This window comes from Lithobates pipiens, unplaced genomic scaffold, assembly GCF_037356315.1.
Source record: "Lithobates pipiens isolate NorthernLeopardFrog02 unplaced genomic scaffold, aLitPip1_a1.2 Scaffold_22, whole genome shotgun sequence".
Lineage (NCBI taxonomy): Eukaryota > Metazoa > Chordata > Amphibia > Anura > Ranidae > Lithobates > Lithobates pipiens.
In genome coordinates, this window is record NW_027507784.1 from 24,991,872 (window position 1) to 25,013,861 (window position 21,990).

The 21,990-nt window shown below is 44.4% G+C and overlaps 1 protein-coding gene across 4 annotated transcripts in view; it reads right to left on the minus strand.

Annotated features, from left to right (window-relative positions):
* LOC143923435 (microfibril-associated glycoprotein 4-like) overlaps positions 1-21,990 on the minus strand; it is a 197,330-nt gene that overhangs the window by 56,157 nt on the left and 119,183 nt on the right. For 3 of the 4 annotated variants that reach the window (XM_077447096.1, XM_077447097.1, XM_077447098.1), the window contains exons 5-6: positions 20,881-21,053; positions 11,487-11,666 (exon numbers count right to left, since the gene is read on the minus strand). In XM_077447096.1, coding sequence (XP_077303222.1) covers positions 11,487-11,666; positions 20,881-21,053 — 353 coding nt within the window. Of the gene's footprint in view, positions 1-11,486; positions 11,667-13,742; positions 13,840-20,880; positions 21,054-21,990 lie in introns of those variants that run through there. The other variant, XM_077447099.1, reaches the window with a different exon arrangement.

Consider the following 21,990-nt stretch of genomic DNA (forward strand, 5'->3'; position numbering starts at 1 on the left):
AAATTGGGGTAGCTTCAGGTGTACGTGTACACTGTGCAGGGGGCACAATACACCGACTGTAATGGCACTAGGTTCACAAGAAATGACACTGTCCCTGCCTATCCGTCTTTCTATGAATGCTGCAACACACTACACAAAGCCGCCACGCAGGCGGCCTAATATAGTGTGGGGCGTGTACTAAACATTATTCCTGTGGCCAATTATGGCTCTCCTTGCTGACGGCACTGTGATTGGCCAAGTATGCGGGTCACAGTGCATGTTTGGCCAATAATCAGCCAGCAATGCACTGCAGACCTGGTCCATGAGCGCCTGCATATGGCGCGAACACCGTGCAAAGTTCTGGCTTCGCTCGAACACCAAGCTCATCCTTATTCACCAACTACTCACATATGCATCCACCCATTGACCCACCTAACCATCTATGTATTCACCAAATACTCACATATACATCCACTCATCAATTCTCCTAAGTAGGGATGAGTCGAACAACCCGCCCCGGTACGGTTCACATCCAGAACAGGCGAACGGACCGAAAGTTTGCATGAACATTTGAACACCGTTAAAGTCTATGGGGCTCGAACGTGAGAAATCATCAGTGCCAATTTTAAAGGCTAATATACAAGTTATTGTCCTAAAAAGGGTTTGAGGACCCCGGGTCCTGCCCCAGGGGACATATATCAATGCAAAAAAAAAGTTTTAAAAACGGCAGTTTTTTCGGAAGCAGTGATTTTAATGATGCTTAAAGTGAAAAAAAAAAAGTGAAATATTCCTTTAAATATCATACCTGGGGGGTGTCTATAGAATCATAGTTGCCAACATTGTAAAAAAAAAAAATTCGGGACACTTTTTTGGCAGTAGGCAGAGTTGTGTTATAATTAGGGGGCGGGGCATGCGGTTATAGGTGTGGCATAGGAAAAGGTGAAAATGTGCCAAAATATGGGTGTGGTTTAATTAAAATAGTGGGCGTGGCTTACATCGGGCGTGGCTCAAAGGGGTGTGGTTAGTGTCTGAGATGAATGCGGGATGGAGAGGGAGAGGGAAAGGGGGGGGTGGGATGGAGGGACAGCAGCCCCCCGATCCTACACCACAATAGCAATATGTGTTTTCCAGAGTTTGACAATCAGCAGATAATGATACTCCAAATACCTTGTGTTAGCGATTCAATCATCCCGGCGCCATGATTGTTATGGTGTCAGGATGATTGAAGCGCATTATTTCTATTATTACATTGTAATATGAAATGAAATCATTCAACTCACCATAATGCAGAATCAGTGGGAGCCATGAGTGCATTACTAGCCATGTTGCCTGCCACCGGATGCCATCAGGTGCCCCCAGCAGAGTCCCTCCTTACATCAGGTGCCCCATCAGAGGTACCTTCCTCACATCTGGTGTCCCCATCAGTCCTCCTAACATCTGGTGCCCCTCTGACATCCAGACTCTGACTGTGCCCTCTGACATCCAGACTCTGACTGCTCCCTCTGACATCCAGACTCTGACTGCTCCCTCTGACATCCAGACTCACTGGCGCCCCCGACATCCAGACTCACTGGCGCCCCCGACATCCAGACTCACTGGCCCCCGACATCCAAACTCACTGGCCCCTGACATACAAAAATACTGGCCCCCGACATACACAGACTGGCCCCTGACATACAGACAGACTGGCCCCCGCCATACACAGACTGGCCGCCGACATACACAGACTGGCCCTGACATCCAGACTGGCCCCCGACATACACAGACTGGCCCCCGACATACACAGACTGGCCCCCGACATACACAGACTGGCCCCTGACATACACAGACTGGCCCCGACATATCCAGACTGACCCCCGACATCCACAGACTGGCCCCTGACATCCACAGACTGGCCCCCGACATACTGGCCCCCGACATCCACAGACTGGCCCCGACATCCCGTTGTTGCCGTGTGGAGACTTTGAACTGCGGGTGGGCGGCACCACAGCATCTCTATTGAAGACCAGCTTCTGGTCTTCTTTAAAATGGCGGCTTGTCTCCGCCGGCCGCGGACCTCTAGCGGGGAATTTGAATTTCTCGGGACAAACCAAATTTCCCGGGACATTTCCCGGGACAAAATTAATTCAGGAATGTCCTAATCCTGGGAAATTGGGGACCGTTAGCAACTATGTAGTATGCCTGTGAAGTTGCAAGTGTTTCCCGTGCTTAGAACAGTCCCTGCACAAAATGAAATTTTTAAAGGAATAAAAGTTATTTAAAACGGCTTTAATGTAATGTCTGATCCTGGCAATATGGATGAAAATCAGTGAGACAAATGGCATGGGTACCCCCCTCCCCCAGTCCATTGTCAAGCCCTTTGGGTCTTGTATGGATATTAAGGGGAACCCCGCACCCAAATTAAAAAGAAAAGCGTGGGGCCCCCAGGCCCTATATATTCTGAACAGCAGTATACAGGCGGTGCAAACAAGATAGGGACTGTGTAGGTTTGTTGTTAAGTAGAATCTGTTTGTCATTTTGAACAGGTACATTTTTAAAGTGTAGCTCCAGCCAAAAAATCTATTTTTAAGCTTTTTGGAAAACATAGGAAGGGTCATCACCCCTGTTTTTGCTGCCTGTGCACCTCTTCAGAAGATTTAACCTCACTTTCTGTCCCAATGACAAATGTTTTTAGAAAATTTGGGTTTTTTAGTGAAACAAGGATTGGTGATAAAGCAAAGAGAATTTCCCTTCCTAGGGGTAGATTTCATCTCACTTCCTGTTGTCTCCTTTTGTTTGCAAGTAGGAGATGTTTGTAAGTTGGATGTTTGAAAGTAGGGGCCTGTCCTATATGCTCCACAGAAATTTGGGCCTTAGGTGTTGGTGTTGCCACAACACTGTAAGCCCTCAAAGTTACTCTTGGTGGGCGCTGGAATGAGCCCTGCTGTGAACGATTATATCAAGAATTGTAATTACATGCCATTGTTGAACAGTAGTAGAAAAATTGGGCCTTTGGTGGTGGTGCTGGTGCCATAACACTGTAAGTCTTCACAGTTACTCTTGGTTGGCGCTGGAACAAGCCCTGCTGTGAAATATTATATCAAGAATTGTAATTACATTAACCTGTTGAACAGGGGCAGAAAAATTGGGCCTTTGGTGGTGGTGGTGTTGCTACTACACTGTAAGTCCTCACAGTTACTGTTGGTGGGCGCAGGAATGGGCCCTGCTGTGAAATATTAGATCAAGAATTGTAATTACATGTCCCTGTTGAACAGGGGCAGAAAAATTGGGCCTTAGGCACTGGTGCCACAACACTGCAACCCCTCACAGATACTCTAGTTGGAGTGCAGGAATGAGCCCTGCTGCAAAGTATTGCATCAAAAATTGTAATTACACAAGCTGAAAAATTGGGCCTTAGCCACTGGTGGCGGCACCCAGAACCAAAAATGTTCTTACAAGCTATCAGCATGATCATTGAGGATGAAAAAGATAGTCACTCAGCATAACAGAATAGTCACTAAGCATCAGCATAGACAGTCTTGAAAGGATCTGACAATTCGGTTACATCAGCATCAGGTGCTTGGTAGCTGGTGGTGATCCAAGACTGATTAATTTTTATGAAGGTCAGTCGATCAACCGAGTCGGTGGACAGGCGCACCCTGTGATCGGTTACAAAGCCTTCAGCAGCACTGAATGTGCGTTCCGAAAGAACGCTGGAAGCAGGACAGGCCAGTAGCTCAATTTCATACTGTGCAAGCTTTGACCAGTGATCCATTCTCAAGACCCAGTAACCCAGAGGATTTTCGGTGGGAAAGGTGTCCAAGTCTGATCTTGCCCCTAGGTATTCCTGCACCATATAAATCAGACGCTGCCGATGGTTGCTGGAACCGATCATACCTTGGAGCTGTGGACTAAAAAATTGTCTGAACGCATCGGTCAAACGGCCACCTTCTCCACCACTCCTTCTGTGACTGACCGAAGCCTCAGCAACATGTTGTCTAGGACCAGGAATTTGTAACCTCCCAGTCTCTGGGAACGCGTTGCACAGACCTTTCTGCAAGGCCTCCCGAAAGATGTTTCATCCTCTGCAATGGCAAGATAAGGTTCGCAACCTTACGTTTATAATGTGGATCAAGGAGGGTTGCCAGCCAGTAATGATCCCTCTCCTTGATCCGACGAATATGAGGATCCTTCCGCAGGCTTTGCAGGATCAGGGAGGCCATGCAGCATAGGTTAGCTGAGGCATTTGGTCCGGAGTCCTCTGGGTCACTAAGGAAGACATGATCCGCAGCCACCTCCTCCCAGCCACGTACAAGTCCACGGGTTTCTTGGGACTGTAAATGATCCCTAAAAGAATGCTGCTGATGCTGAGTGCCAGGCTCCACCTCCATGTTGACACAATCCTCCTCCTCCTTGTCCTCTTCCTGTGTGATCAGCGGGCAAGCAGGAACACTGTCTGGATAAAGGGAGCCTTGAGAGGTAAGGGGGTCCTCCTCTTCCTGCCTCTGTTCTGCTTCAAGTGCCCTGTCTATTATTCCACGCAGCCTGTGCTCCAACAGGTGGATAAGAAGTACAGTGTCACTGATCCATGCACTGTCACTGCTCATCATCCTCGTGGCCTCCTCAAATGGTGACAGGACATTGTATGCATCCCTGATCATGGCCCACTGGCATGGGGAAAAAAACAAGTTCCTCTGACCCTGTCGTGGTGCACATTGATGGCCCTCTGCTGCGTGTGCAGCTGCTGCAGCATGGCCAACGTTGAGTTCCACCTGGTAGGCATGTCACAAATTAGTTCTTGGGCAGGTTAAATTCCTTTTGGAGGTCAGTCAGGTGAGCACTGGCATTATATGGCTGACGGAAATGCACACAGACTTTCCTGGCCTGCCTCAGGACATCCTGTAAGTCCGGGTACCTGCCCAAGATCCGCTGCACCACCAAGTTAAAGACGTGAGGCAAACGGGGCACATGGGTCAGTTGTCCCTGTCTGAGGATGGAGAAGAGGTTGGTGCCATTGTCGCAAACCACCATTCCTGGCTTAAGCTGACGTGGTGTTAACCACCTCTGCTCCTGCAGAGCTGACAGCATATCTGCCCCAGTGTGGCTCCTGTCCCCCAAGCACACCAGCACAAGCACAGCATGGCATCTTTTTGACTCGTACTTGCGTAGCCCCTTGAACTCCTACGGAGCACCGCTGGTTCCGAGGACAAAGCACAGGAAGAGGACATGGAGGAAGAAGAAGAGGAGGGGGTGGAGGAGAGAGGTGAAAGATAGGTAACATCCCTGTCCATGCTTCCTGGACCATGAGTCAGCGGTAATATGCACCTTACCGCTGACCGCCCCCTGTCCAGCGAGTCCAAGACATTGCCTTCCACATGCCGGTGGAGAGCCAGAATGGCCTTCCGAGAAAATAAATGGGGTTTGGGAACCTGCTACTGAGGTACCGCACATTCCACAAATTCTCAAAAGGGGGCAGAGTCTACCAGCTGAAAAGGCAGCAGTTTGAATCCTAGCAATTTAGCCAAACTAGCATTTAGCCGCTGAGCATGTGGATGTCTGGGACCGAATTTCTTTCAAAGGTTTAGCAACTGGGGTAGGGAAATTTGCCTGCTACAATCGGATTTAGGAGTACCACTAGCAGATTGCCCACAAGTGCTTTGGACACCCAATTCTACACCTTCATTCCTCTCAGTACAGGTCTCTGAGAGGACTGAAGGTATAGTGAGGTTGGAGATCCCAGCAAGGAGAGGTCCGCCTTGTTCTTTGGTGTGGGTATTTTAAGTACTGTTCCCAATGGACTGCATGGGAGCTCGACATATGTCTGGTCAAGCATGTGGTGCCCAAGCGGCTACTGTTTTGGCCACGCTTGATATGCTTCAGACAAATGTTGCAAACAGCAACGGTGTGATCTGCTGCACACATCTCAAAAAAGACCCACACCAAAGAACTTTTGAAAAAACCAGCGGAGTCAGCAGTGCCCTGCACATGCGGAGCTCTGATGCAGTCAGTTGGCTGTCCTTAAGCTGGCCCCTGGAGGGCATCCTGCCTCGTTGGAGATGTGCCTCCTCCTCCTCTCTTCTATCAGGCACCCCTGTAGAGTCAGTGACCTCATCATCCCCTCCCACCTCACCACTGGAGCAAACCTGGCAGTATGCTGCAGCTGGAGGAACATGACTACCAGTTTCTTGTCCTTCTTGGGCACCTCCTCTCTCTGGGCTCATGCTACTGCCTTCATCCTCAACCTGGGTACCATCATAATCAAAACGCTGCGCATCCTCCTGCAGCATGTACCTGACACTGTGGTCGAACAGTTCGGGGGACTCCTCAGGACATGATGGTGGGGTTAGGGAAGGAGTGGATGATGCCATTGAGCCGATGGAATAGGCCACTTTGGCAGCTGCATTGGCAGCCAAACTTGTCTTAGCCTGGGTGACAGAGAATGAGGAGGATGAAGACGGCTTTGTGATCCACTCTACCAACTCTCCTGCATGTTGTGGCTCAACACGGCCAGTTGTCGAAAAAAAGGACAAGCATGCCCCACAGCCACGTGCTGAGGATGCACCGTGTCCACGATCAGCACTGTTGGCTGTAGACACAGAGCCTGCTTGCCCTCTTTTATTCACCTGTGAGCGTCTGCCTTTCCTTGGTGGCCTTCCAGACATGCTGTAAAATGGGATTAGCAAAACACAGCCTGAAGTTTATCAGAAAAATGTCACCAGGAATAGCTTGCAGTCAGGTATAGGCTTGGCTAGACTAGAATGCAGTGGATATATATGTAGGAGACTGTATATATATCTTTATGCACTGTAGATCACTGAATCACCTGCCTGCCTGAAAGTGTCTTTAAATACGTACACCAGGAATGGCCTATAGTCAGGTATAGGCTTGGCTAGACCAGAATGCAGTTGATATATATACATATATGTTGGAGACTGTATATATATATATATATATATATATATATATATATACATATATATTTAATGCACTGCGGATCACTGAATCACCTGCCTGGCCTGCCTGCCTGAAATTGTCTTTGAATACGTACACCAGGAATGGCCTATAGTCAGATATAGGCTTGGCTAGTCTAGAATGCAGTGGATATATATGTTGGAAACTGTATATATATATATTTAATGCACTGCGGATCACTGAATCACTTGCCTGCCTGAAAGTGTATTTGAAAATGTACATCAGCAATGGCCTGCAGTCAGATATAGGCTTGGCTAGACTGGAATGCAGTGGATATATATATGTTGGAGACTGTATATATATTTAATGCACTGCGGATCACTGAATCACTTGCCTGCCTGCCTGAAAGTGTATTTAAATACGTACACCAGGAACGGTCTGCAGTGAGATCTAGCTGAACTAATACACTGCAGCTAACTGAATCAACTGCCTGCCTGAAGCATATTAGAAACAGTACAGCAGGAACGGTCTGCAGAGAGATCTAGCTAAAATAGATACAGTGGATATATATATATACCAGTCTGACTGTATATATATATATATATATCTCCAATACACTGCAGCTGACTGAATCAACTGCCTGCCTGAAATATATTAGAAACAGTACAGCAGGAATGGTCTGCAGTGAGATCTAGCTAAAATGGATACAGTGGATATATATATATACCAGTCTGACTATAAATATATATATATATATATATATATATATATATATATATCTCCAATACACTGCAGCTGACTGAATCAACTGCCTGCCTGAAATATATTAGAAACAGTACAGCAGGAATGGTCTGCAGTGAGATCTAGCTAAAATGGATACAGTGGATATATATATATACCAGTCTGACTATAAATATATATATATATATATATATATATATATATATATATCTCCAATACACTGCAGCTGACTGAATCAACTGCCTGCCTGAATTATATTAGAAACAGTACAGCAGGAATGGTTTGCAGTGAGATCTAGCTAACTGAATAAACTGCCTGCTCAAAGTAAATGAAATGCCACTCTCTCTCTTTCCCGCTCTCTATCTCTCTGTCCGCCAGCAACACACTACACAAGGCTGATGTGCAGATGGCCTCATATAGTGTGGGGTGTGGACTTAAACCCCTGAGCCATAATTGGCCAAATGCCCCTTGCCTTTGGCCAATTATGGCTCTCTTTGCTGATGGCGCTGTGATTGGCCAAAGCATGTGGGTCATAGTGCATGCTTGGCCAATCATCAGCCAGCAATGCACTGCGATTATGCCATGCATTATGGGGCATGCCACGCCACTTGAATTTGGCGTGAGCACCCCATAATGTTCAATATTTGGTGAACGATTGAACAGCCGATATTTGAGTCAAACTCATGTTCGAGTCGAACTTGAAGCTCATCCCTAATCCTAAGTATATAGAAAGGTACTTCTGCACATGTTTCATCACGACTGCAGTCACTATGGACATTTTGGGTTCATCAACCCTCCTAACCAACTATCTATCCACTAACTACTACATACGCATCCACCCATCAAGCCACCTAACTATCTAAACATCCATTCATCCTCCATCCAACCATTTATACATCCAATCTTCCATGTCCCCAACCTTCAGTAAATTCACCTATCTATTACCTTATCAAATCATTTAAACCTCATAAATATACCCTTCCATCTAGCCATGTGTACATACAGTACATCTATCTAGCAATCTGCCTATGTATGCACAAACTATTTTCTATCTATCTATCTATCTATCTATCTATCTATCTATCTATCTATCTATCTATCTATCTGTATTAGATACATGTATTTCCTCAGTTTATACATAGGAAAAAAAGGAGAAGTATAATAAACAAGACCGTTATGGTAATATATATATATATTAATGTGGATAAATCACCAGAACCAGATGGCTTACACCTGAGAGTTCTCAAAGAACTTAGCCATGTTATAGCCAAACCATTATTCCTAATTTTTAAGGACAGCTTTGTTACTGGAATGGTACCAGCTGATAGGCAAAAAAACAAACATGATATCATTATTCAAAAAAGGGTAGAGATATATACCTGAAAACTATAAACCAGTTAGCCTAACATCAATAGTATGTGAACTATTGGAGGGGATGATAAGGGGCCATATCCAATAATTTGATAATGAGAATAGTATCATTAGTAGTAACCAACATGAATTTATGAAGTACTGTTGTTGCCAGACCAACTTTTGAACATTCTATGAGGAGGTGAGCTGTAATTTGGAAAGAGGAAGGCCAGAGGATGTAGTATACCTAGATTCTACTAAGGCATTTGATACAGTAGCCCATAAGTGTTTAATTTAAAAATGTAGCTATTTTGGCATGTATGTATGTACCTGGATAGAAAACTGGTTGCAGGAGCACATTCAGAGGGTGGGGATTAATGATATATTTTCTGAATGGCCTGGAGTTGAGAGTGGGGTGACCCAGAGCTCTGTTCTGGGACCAATGCGGTTTAACGTGATCATAAATGACATAGATGTTGGAAAAAAAGTTAAATCTCAGTGTTTGTGATAATACAAAGCAAAGCAGGGCAATAATGTTACAACAGGATATAGAAACTTTAAAAGAAGACCTCAATAAACTAGAGGGGGAGGGGGGCTATATGGCAGTTGAAGTTCAATGTAGAAAAATGCACTTGGGAGCTAAAAAGATACATGCAAGTTACTACCTAGGGGAAGATCCTCAGGGAGAGTCTATAATGGAAAAGGATCTGGGGGCCCTAGTGGATGACAGACTCAGCAATGCAATGCCAAGCCACAGTAAGCAGGACCAGTAGAATATCAGCATGCATTAAAATAGGGATTTACTACTAGACATGTGCATTCGTTTTCGTCCGAATGCATTTTCGTCCGAATTTCAGGTATTTTCGTTTTCGTTTTGACAGACGATAACGAAAGTGCAGATTCCGAAAAACGAAAGATCCGACATAAATAAATGCTTTTTTTTTGTTTTCGTTGTTACAACAGTTCGATATAGAATAGGAGATTCGAAGTGACCGTTCGATATAGAATAGGAGATTCGACGTGACTCCATATGTCTATTGAACCTGTGGTCGAATGTGCCTAAGTTTCGTTTACCTCTATTAGTCCTATTATATAGAAAAGCTTCGACAGAGAGTAAATATTCGACATAGAGAGAACAGAATCGACAGAGAGAAACGATACTGGAATTGGGTGGGGGAAGTAAATTAAAAAAAAATAATGATAATATTCGACGGGATCGTTGCACGTTTATAATAATATTCGACGGGATCGTTGCACGTTTATAATAATATTCGACGGGATCGTTGCACGTTTATAATAATATTCGACGGGATCGTCGCAACTATACGACACTGCAATCGTACATTTCGGCAATCGAATGCTCCGCCTATAGGCTATATAGTTTAGCAGCTCCATCGAATCTTCTTTATCCATTCGACAGATACCATAAGCCTTCCAAGACAGATTCGACCGTAATTCATGTGGATTTTCGGACGAATGCAATTTTTGCACGAAAAACGAAATAAATAAAAACGAATTTCGGGAGTAACTAAATAAATAAAATTTACGGACGAAAACGAAAAAACGAAACGAAATATTCTAGTCTGCACATGTCTATTTACTACAATGCCCTCCAATTCTGGTCACCAGTTTTTTGGAAGGTTGTACTAGAACTAGAGAAAGTCCAGAAAGGGGCAACAAAGCTAATGAGGGGTCTGAAGGACCTCAGTTATGAGGAACGACTACAAACATTAAATGTATTCTTCCTGGAGAAAAGATGCTTAAGAGCAGATATGATAGTGATATACAAATCATTGAATGGTGACTCCAGCAATGGGAGGAAACATTTTCGTTTTGGATCTCTAAAGGAGACATGCGGCCACGCAATGAATTTCAATGAGAAGCCATTCAATCTAAAACTGTGTAGGGGGTTCTTTACTGTTAGCCCTTGTACACACGGTCGGAGATTCCAACAACCAGATTTTGTCTGTCGGATTTTGTCCGACTGATTTTGTCCGAAACTGTTGCATACACACGGTCTGACGAAGTTGTCGGAAAATCCGATCGTTCAGAACGTGATGACATAATTTCGTTACGATGGGACTACGTTCAGGCTAGTAGCCAATAGCTTTGATATAGGAATTTGATCTGAGCATATGTGGCACTTTGACTGATCAGAATTCTCTACACATGATCGGAGTATGTCCGATCGGAGTATTTTGTCTGAAAATATTACCGGCAAGTTGGAAAATTTGGTCTGACGGATATTCCGACGGAAACAGTCCGATGCAGACCACACACAGTCGGAATATCCAAGAAAACGCTCCGATCGGACACATTCCGTCGGAATCTCCGATCGTGTGTACAAGGGCTTAGAGTAGTAAGGGTGTGGAACTCCCTTCCACAGTTAGGGGGTGTCAGTGGAGAGTGCACAGGAGTTTAAAAAACTTAAATAGGGATATGTATCCATCTATCTATCCCTTTATCCTTCCAACAAATGTCCTTTGCCTTTGCCCGCTATCTGGCTGTAGTTCCTTAATCCTTACCAATAGGTTTGCATAGATTCCCTTCTTGAAAGTCCACCACATACAGTCTGTATCCGTCTCTCTCATTAGAGAGGGAGAAATTATTGTAGTACACAAAACGAGAGTCATCGTCAAAATCTGTGAGGTCGATGCGCAGGCGGTAATACCTCTGAGAGGTGATGCGGTGGATGTTCTCCAGACCTGGAAAAGATGGAGGTTATAAAAAAAAATTATATATAAATAAATATATATAAATATATATATATATATATATATATATACATACGTATATATATATATATATATATATATATATATATATATATTACATATGTATGCATTTTTGCAGACAAGGTCTGTGCTCCTGGTGTGTTTCTGTACCTTTAAGCATAAAGGGGTTGTCACTAGGTGAGCCTACATTTAGTTTATACACTGCTCATACATGCCCCATGGCTGGGGACTGGTTTTGAGTTAGATTTTACACTCTACAGGGATGCCTTGGTGAGGCATTGTGGCTTCAATGTGTATCTGTAAATGTATGCAACAAAAGCCTCTCTTTTAATCTGAGTAGTTGAAACTGGTTGGGGTTGTTTGCTGGCTAGCTTGAAAACTTGCTGGGGACCCTCTTCATATTGATATATAATATATTGTCAAAAGTATTGGGACACCTGCCTTTAAACACATGAACTTTAATTGCATCCCAGTTTTAGTCCGTAGGGTTCAATATTGAGTTGGCCCACCCTTTGCAGCTTCAGCTCTTCCTGGAAGGCTATCCACAAGGTTTAGAAGTGTGTCTAAGGAAATGTTTGACCATTCTTCCAGAAGCGCATTTGTGAGGTCAGACACTGATGTGGATTAAAAGGCCTGGCTCGCAGTCTACGCTCTAATTCATCTCAAAGGTATTCTATTGGGTTGATGTCAGAACTCTGGGGTAGAGGAACTTGACTGACCTGCACAAACTCACTCATCCATGTCTTTATGGACCTTGCTTTGTGGTCGGAGAGAAAACTTGGAATAGTGGTGAACCTTCCCAGGAGTGGCTGGCCTGCCAAAATTACTCTAATGCCGCGTACACACGACTGGACTTTTTCGAGGGACTAGGTCCGACAGACTTTCGACGGAGTTCTGAAGGAGTCCAGACAGAGTTCTGATGGACTTTCCGAATGAACGGACTTGGCCACACACAATCACACCAAAGTCCGACGGATTCGAACGTGATGACGTACGACTGGACTAGAATAAGGAAGTTCATAGCCAGTAGCCAATAGGTGCCCTCGCGTCGGTTTTTGTCCGTCGGACTAGCATACACACGAGCGGATTTCTCGGTAGGAACTGGGTCCGGTGGAGTTCCGGCGGAAAAATTTGAAACATGTTCCATTTCTAAAGTCTGTTGGATTTTTGCAAATCAAAAGTCTGCTGCAGCCCACACACGATCGAATGGTCTGCCGGAATTGTTCCGTCGGACCTTTGATGTTGAAAAGTCCGGTCGTGTGTACGCGGCATTAGAGCACATTGAAGAACCCAGAAGAACATCTAAAGAACTGCAGACCTCACTTGCCTTAGTTAAGGCCAGTATTCATGATTCAACATTAAGAAAAAGACTGGGCGAAAATGGCATCCATGGGAGAGTTCCAAGGCGCAAGCCACTGCTGACCAAGAAGAACACAAAGGCTCATCTTACATTTGCCAAAAAGCATCTTGATTATCCAAAATACTTCTGGGCAAATATTCTGTGGACTGATGAATCAAAAAGTGAACTTTTTGGAAGGTGTGCGTCCCGTCTGGTGTAAAACCAACACAGATTTTGATAACAAGAACATCATACCAACAGTCAGACATGGTGGTGGTAGTCTGATGGTCTGGGGCTATTTGCAGCTTCAGGACCTGGCCGACTTGCCTTAATCGATAGAATCATGAATTCTGCGCTCTACCAGAAAATCCTAACGGAGAATGTCCGGCCATCAGTTCCTGACCTCAAGCTCGAGTGTGCTTGGGTTATGCAGCAGGACAATGATCGGAAACATAACAGCATCTTTTAAAAACTGCATTTTGGATTTACTCTGGTTTTCTTTGTGTAATATTTAAATGTGTTTAATGATCTGAATCATTTAAGTGTGACAAATAAGCAAAAAATAAAATAAAAAATCAGGGGGCAAATACTTACAGCACTGTAATACACAGGGTGACCTATAGCCAGAACACAATAGCTGCAGATATTAAAATAAAGTCAGCAGAGTGAAGATCGATCTTCAGGAAGATGCAAAATAAAAGCATTACCCAACCAATACTCAGAATTAGCTCGTCCAAATCCGGCCTTGTAGTCTTGCCAGCCTCGATAAAAATTCTCACTCCCATCAAACCTTTTCTGAAATACCTGGAGAAGAGGCATTGAATTACTGGATCGTGGTGATGGTGCAATGTGCTCAGATCCAAAACCTTTCCCTGTGTTTCTTGTCCTGCCCTCCCAATTCCTCTCCAACCCATTCTGTATGTTTCCTGGCATTGGGAATTGCTAAATCCAGCACTATAGATGTGTTCTGCTCTGGCTGGTCCCCATTATTTCCTCTCAATGATGGTACTGCTCCTCCACAGGATCCCGAGAGGACCCCACCACTGGACAGCCAATAGGAAGTGGAAAAATAGCTCTGGACCTGTAGGGTTATCTCAGTGGTATTGATGTTGATGTAGATAATCTGGTTCCCGGGAAGGCAGCCCTACACCCTAAAGAATCTCCATGGTCTCCTTGGCTTGTAGTGTAATGATATCAAAATGGAAATTGCAGTGCAACATCACTGTTTAAAGCAGTTATATAGTCTTTTTTTTCTTCACTTTTACTTACAGGTAAGCCTATAATAAGGCTTAACTGTAGGTAAAAAAAATATCTCCTAAACCTGTACGGTTTAGGAGATATTCCCCTGGCAATGAGCCACTGATTGCAACGGCGCATGCGCACAGGGGTTTCTCGGCTGGAAGCCCAGCAGACGCCGGACCCTGCCGGAAAGAAATCTCCCACATGCATGCGCGGGAGTGACGATTTCACCACTCCCAGCGCCGGAGCCGCGATATCCGGAAGACACGCCGAGGGAACATGTCAGCTCCCTCGGCGTGTATCGGGCGAGATGTCAGGGCCTCATTCTAAGGTAAGTATTTCATAATGAGCTAGTATGCAGTGCATACTAGCTCATTATGCCCTTTCCCTTGCAGGTATGCAAAAAAAAATAATTTTCAGCGGGTTTACTACCACTTTAAAGGGCCAGATATAACTCTATTCCAAAAGAATCAGAGGAACATTCCAAAGAGTAGCCAACATGTTTCAGGGGTCCAAATACCTACAAGTTCAATAGGCTAAAAGAAATATCAAGACGTCTCCATATCCAAAACAAATCCATACAAAACCCCCTCCCCAGGGTCATAAAAATAAATGTCAGGTAACATTGGTATGGTAAAATGGTATGTTTTATTATTCAGATTCCCACATTTGTCTGAGGTTCTTGTACAGTATATTGATTGTCAGTTTAATGTTACCAGCAGTGGCGGTGCGTCCATTAAGGGCACACGGGTGCCGCCCCCTCTCTCCAGCCACCCCCCTATATGAATAATGGATCGCAGTTCACCCAGGTGTGTTAGAACAGTGAACTGCCAATCAGGAAGCACGGGTATTTAACCCGTCACCTGATTGACTGAAACTACAGGCTCTGTGATTGGACGCCTGTCAGGAGGAGATGCACGGAGGACACGGCTCACTGCCGTCACCCGCTGCCCCATTGAGATAGGGTAAGTGCCGGGCAGATGGCCAGCGGGCGGGGGGGTCACAGTGTTAACTTTTGATGGGCACAGTGGCAGCATTTGATGGGCACAGTGGTGGTATTTGATGGGCACAGTGGCGGCATTTGATGGGCACAGTGGTGGTATGTGATGGGCACAGTGGCACCATTTGATGGGTACAGTGGCTGCCATTGATGGGCACAGTGGAGGCATTTGATGGGCACAATGGCTGCATTTGATGGGCACAGTGGCAGCATTTGATGGGCACAGTGGCTGCATTTGATGGCACAAGGGCTGCAATTCGATGGGCACAGTGAGGCTGCAATTGATGTTTTTTTTTGTTTTTTTTCAGTTTGTTTGTGCCCCCAAAAAAATAAATTTTGAGTACCAGCCGCCACTGGTTACCAGACATTACTTTGTATACATACAATACTGTAGGCTATTGGGTATTTGATTTTAATTATCGCCTTGAGAAGGGGGTATTGTATTGATATTGTATTGATACAGAGATGTTATTATGTTTCTTTTAGCCCTGATGAAGGGGGCATTTTTGGACCGCCGAAATGCGTTTGTTATACTTTGGATTCTCTCCTTGACTTTCACTGGAATGAATTGTATATGGACCTTTTTAATAGTGGTGTGGTGCTTTCATTTGCATTTTGTTACCTTACACGACTCATAGGTTGGAATTGTGCCTTTTTTCGCCCTCACCTACTATGTAACTACTAGCCAATGGGAAGTGTGCACACCTGTAGGAGGATATTGCCTCCTGTACACCGAAGAGAAGAGAAGACTTGGGACCAAAGAAGCTTTAGATGAGTAAAGAGGACATATTTAAGGGAGTGAAGCCCAGATATCCGCTTTAATCAATTCAAGTATTAGGATTAACAACAAACATTCAATGAAACAGGTGGATTTTACTAATTAAACTGTATAAATGGTTGCATTTAGAACTATGGTGAGGATAAAAATTGTAGTTAGGTTTATAGCTATAGCCAGTTGAGATCTTTTTCAAATACGTTTAGGTTACCATTCATCTGTATATAGAGTAGGGAAGGGTTAAACCTCTCCCGGATTAATTTCTGCTGTCTGTGTCCTGCTGAGGAGGTTTCTCTTCACCGCCTGTATTGGAAATCCAACGGGAACTAAAAGTAAATTCCATCCTTGACAGCTATTATCAGAGTATTTGCCCCCATTGGAATATTTCCCCTCTCCTCCTGATCTCATGACAACCCTACATTTTGGGATTCCCATTTTTGTCTTGGTATTGGTGGCCACCAGGACAAACAGAGAGGAGGAATCCCCTATAGAGGAGACACAGACAGTTATAAAAACCTGACAGGCCCGACCTTTCCTTATCTAAAATCTAAAAAATAAAATATAGTTTCGGCTAGAGAAAAACTTTAATCCTATACTAATCAGACACTTGAATAGGGATGAGCCGAACACCCCCCGGTTCGGTTCGCACCAGAACTTGCGAACGACCCCCGCGTTCGTTACGAACGTTAGAACCCCATTGAAGTCTATGGGACTCGAACGTTCGAAATGGAAAGTGCTAATTTTAATGGCTAATATGCAAGATACTGTCCTAAAAAGGGTTTGGGGACCTGCCTCCTGCCTCAGGGGACATGGGTCACTGCAAAAAAAAGTTTTAAAAACGGCCGTTTTGGCGGGAGCACTGATTTTAATGACAATTAAAGTGAAAAAAAAAAAAGTGAAATATTCCTTTAAATATGGTGCCTGGGGGGTGTCTGTAGTATGCCTGTGAAGTGCCACGTGTTTCCCGTGTTTAGAACAGTCCCTGCACAAAATGACATTAAACGGAAATAACATCATTTAAAACTGCTTGCGGTTTTAATGTTATATCTGGTTCCTGCAATATGGTTGAAAATCATTCAGAAAAATGGCATGGGTAGCCCTCCCTGCCCATTACCAGCCTATTTGGGTCTTGTACGCATATTAAGGGGAACCCCGTACCCATATTAAAAAAAGGAAATGCGTGTGGCCCCCAGGCCCTATATACTCAGAACAGCAGTATACAGGCGGTGCAAGCAAGACAGGGACTGTGTAGGTTTGTTGTGTTAAGTTGAATCTATTTGTAATTTTCAACCGGTACATTTTTAAAGTGTAGCTCCAGTCAAAAAAACTATTTTTAAGCTTTTTGGAAAACATAGGGAAGGGTTATCACCCCTGTATAATTTGTTTTGTCGTCCATCTTTTTTCATCTCACTTGCTGCTGTCTCCTTGCGTTTGCAAGTAGGAGATGTTTGTAAGTTGGATGTTTGAAAGTAGGGGCCTGCCCTATATTATAGCGGTATGTACTGGGTACAGAGCACGCAGACAGCACGCACTATCTCCTAACACTACTGACTGCAAGCTCTATTATTAACCACTTGACCACTGGGCACTTAAACACCCTTAATAACCAGACCAATTTTCAGCTTTCGGTGCCCTCACATTTTGAATGACAATTACTCAGTCATGCAACACTGGACCTATAGGAAATGTTTGTCCTTTTTTTCACACAAATAGAGCTTTCTTTTGGTGGTATTTAATCACCTCTCAGTTTTTTATTTTTTGTGCTATAAAAGAAAAAAGACCGAAAATTCTGCGAAAAAATGAATTTTTCTTCGTTTCTGTTATAAAATTTAGCAGATTAGTAATTTTTTCTTCATATATTTTGGCCAAAATTCATACTACTACATATCTTTGGTAAAAATAAGTACAAATTGGTGGATATTATTTGGTGTTTGTGAAAGTTATAGAGTCCACAAGCTATGGTGCCAATATCTGAAAATTGATCACACCTGAAGTACTGACGGCCTATTTCCTTTTTTTTTCCACAAAATTGTCATATTATCAGGTTATTTCACACACACAGCATATGCATACCATAAATTACACCCCAAAACACATTCTGCTATTACTCCCGAGTACGGCGATACCACATGTGTGAGACTTTTACACAGTGTGGCCACATACAGAGGCCCAACATGCAGGGAGCGCCATCAGGCGTTCTGGAGCACCCAGGCCAATTCTGACATTTCTCTCCTACATGTAAAAATCATCATTTATTTGCTAGAAAATTACAGAGAACCCCAAAACATTATATATTTTTTTTTTTTTAGCAAAGACCCTGGAGAATACAATGGTGGTTGTTGCAAATTTTTATCTCACACGGTATTTGCGCAGCAATTTTTCAAACGCGTTTTTTTGGGGGAAAAAACAGTTTTGTGCTTAAAAAACAAACAAAAAAAAACAGTAAAGTTAGCCCAATGTTTGCATAAAGTGAAAGATGAAGTTATGCTGAGTAAATAGATATCAAACATGTCACTCTTCAAAATTGCACATGCCCGTGGAATGGCGCCAAACGTCGCTACTTAAAAAATCCCCATAGGCGACGCTTTCATTTTTTTTTTACTGGTTACATGTTTTGAGTTGCAGAGGAGGTCTAGGACTAGAATTATTGCTCTCGCTCTAACGTTCTCGGCGATACCTCACATGTGTGGTTTGAACACCGTTTTCATATGTGGGCGGGGCTTACGCATGCGCTCGCTTCTGCATGCGAGCACATGGGGACATGGGCGCTTTAAATTTTTTTTATTTTTTTTTATTGTTCATTTTACTTTATTTATTTTAGTTTGACATTTTTTTCCCCAAAAATATATTTTTGATCACTTTTATTCCTATTACAAGGAATGTAAACATCCCTTGTAATAGGAATATGGGGTGACAGGTCCTCTTTACAGTGAAATCTGGGGGTCAATATGACCCCACATCTCACCTCTAGGCTGGGAAGCCTGAAATAAAAAATAAAAAAAAGATTCTGGCTTTGATCGTACTGGCGAGTTGGTAGAAGCACCGGAGGGCGGTGAGGGGTGGGGGGCGTCTATGGCTGGGTATTTCAGGGTATCACCGAGTATGGCTGGGTATCTCCGAGTATGGCTGGGTATGGCAATTTATGGCAGGGTATTGCAGAGTATTGGCGGGGTATTGGCGGGGTACTACAGAGTAATAGCAGGGTACTGCACAGTATTGGGGGGTACTCCAGAGTAATGGCAGGGTACTGCAGAGTAATGGGGGTTACTGCAGAGTAATGGGGGGTACTGCAGAGTAATGGCAGGGTACTGCAGAGTAATGGCAGGGTACTGCACTGCAGAGTAATGGCAGGGTACTGCACTGCAGAGTAATGGCGGGGTACTGCAGAGTAATGGCGGGTACTGCAGAGTATTGGGGGGTACTGCAGAGTATTGGGGGGTACTCCAGAGTAATGGCGGGTACTGCAGAGTATTGGGGGGTACTGCAGAGTATTGGGGGGTACTGCAGAATAATGGCGGGGTACTGCAGAGTAATGGCAGGGTACTGCAGAGTAATGGCAGGGTACTGCAGAGTATGCACTGGTATTGCAGAGTATTGGCAGGGAATTGAGGGGTTAAATTCGGTGAGCAGCGATGTGGGCACTGCAGATGCAGCCCACATCGCTGCTGACACCGATCTCTTTCCCCTCCGCTGTACCGATCGGTACAGAAAGGGGAGGGAGGAACAGGCGTCATAACATGACGCCGGTTTGTTTACAAGTGATCACTCCGTCATTCGACGGAGCGATCACGTGGTAAACGGCCGCGACGAGCGGCCGTTTACCGTGATCCGTGATGCGCCGGGTCCTGTGGACCCGGCGGTCACGGATGCTCTCGAGTGCGCGCCCCAGGGGGGCGCGCGAGAGCAGAATTCTGGGAGGCCGTTAATTAACGGCCTCTCAGAGTTAAACAACCGCCCTGAAGCCGTTAATCGGCAATGGGCAGTTGTTAAGTGGTTAAAGCTAGATCACTAGCTATATAGGTGAGGTGAATATAGTGGTGTATACTGCGGTCAGGGCACAGACAATAACCACTACACAGCAGCAAGATAGGAAATCAGCCAAAAACGATCGGTGTGTACTGTGTTGAAGGTACACAGAACACCCACTGCTTCAGATGCCAACACACTACACGAGGCCGCCTCAAAGGCGGCCTTATATAGTGTGGGGCGTGCACTACACAGCCTGAGCTATGATTGGCCACAGGCAGGATGCCTGTGGCCAATCATGGCTCTCCTCGCTGCTGGCGCTGCGATTGGCCAAGCATGCGGGGTCACAGTGCATGCTTGGCCAATCATGAGCCAGCAATGCACTGCGCCATCGCAGTGCATTGTGGGCCACACGAATTTTGACGCGAATGGCCCAAACGTTCGGAATTCGCCGAACGGACGAACAGCCAATGTTCGAGTCGAACACGAAGCTCATCCCTACACTTGACCAAATATCTAAATCTTGATACACAACTATACTAAAGTTTTTTTTCTAATTAAATTTTACCCACTATACTATTTAAACTTGGTGTTGTAGCATAGTTGAGGGATAAAGACAAGTTTGAGGTTTCAATACATTTCTGAATTGATAAGATAACGAATATTTTGCTGCAGCTTGGGGTTTGGTTAGCAGCGGGTTTAGGATACTCGATAAGATTTGGGTGACTAGGAGTTTAGAGATTTCAGCTGCAGGTTTGATACATAGTGATGAAGAAAAGTAGAACCTATAATGAAAATCTTATGGAGGTTAGTAAAGGTGCACAATAGATCTCCACACCACTGAGGGTCTACTCCCGTAACTTACTGTCCATGGTCCGTTTCGAGTGGTCATGTCGCAGTACACCTGGACTGGAGCTGAATAATGTCCATTGGGGAATATCCAATATACTCCATTCGCGGTAAACTTACTGTCATATACATCCTTGCAGTCAAGAGGGTAGCATGTAGGAGAGGTGATGTCTTGATGACAACTATTAACTGGAAGGACAAAATATACAAAATATAATATAAATCTAGAATTATTATTATTATTAAATTGGTAAAGAGGTGCTAGATCTCCCATTTTTAATAGAAACTGTTGTGGCGGACCGTATCGTTAACCAAGTTGACTTACTTAGGTGAGGCTGCTCACATGAACCAGAGTGTCCCCAAAAAGAGGGGGGTCTTGAGAAAAGCTTAGCTATGTAAGAAGCAGTAAGGGTGCCACACCAATGGTCAAAGAGTCCAAAATAGTATTTTATTAGACAATCGGTAGAATAAGAAAGCCAACATGACATGAGGATTTAGTCATTTACTCTTTACCAGGGCTTAAGGTGATTGTAAAGTCTTGTTTTTTTTTTTCTTCTTTAAAAATAACAAACATTTAATACTTACCTCCTCTGTGCAGTTGGATTTGCACAGAGCAGCCCCAGTCCTCCTCTTCTCGGGTCCCTCTTCGGTGCTTCTGGCCCCTCCCTCCTGTTGAGTGTCCCCCATAGCAAGCAGCTTGCTATGGGGGCACCCGAGCTGATTCGCAGCTCCCTGTGTCCATTCGGACATGGAGCTGCGGCTTGGCCCCACCCCCTTTCTCTTCTCATTGGCTGACTGACTTTGATTGACAGCCAAGGGAGCCAGTGGCACCGTGCTGCTGTTTCATCTCAATGATGAGAGGAGTCCCAGGCAGCCGAGACACTGCTGCAACATTGCTGGATCTAGATGGGGCTCAGGTAAGTATTAGGGGGACTGAGGGGGGTTTCTGCACACAGAATATTTTTTATCTTAATGCATACAATGCATTAGGATGAAAAACCTTCTACCTTTACAATTACTTTAAGTACTTAGTAACCTTAGAAGATATTGCTGAACTCAAATGGATTGTAATACAGCGGAAACTTGGTTTACGAGTAACGTGATTAATGAGCGTTTTGAAAGACGA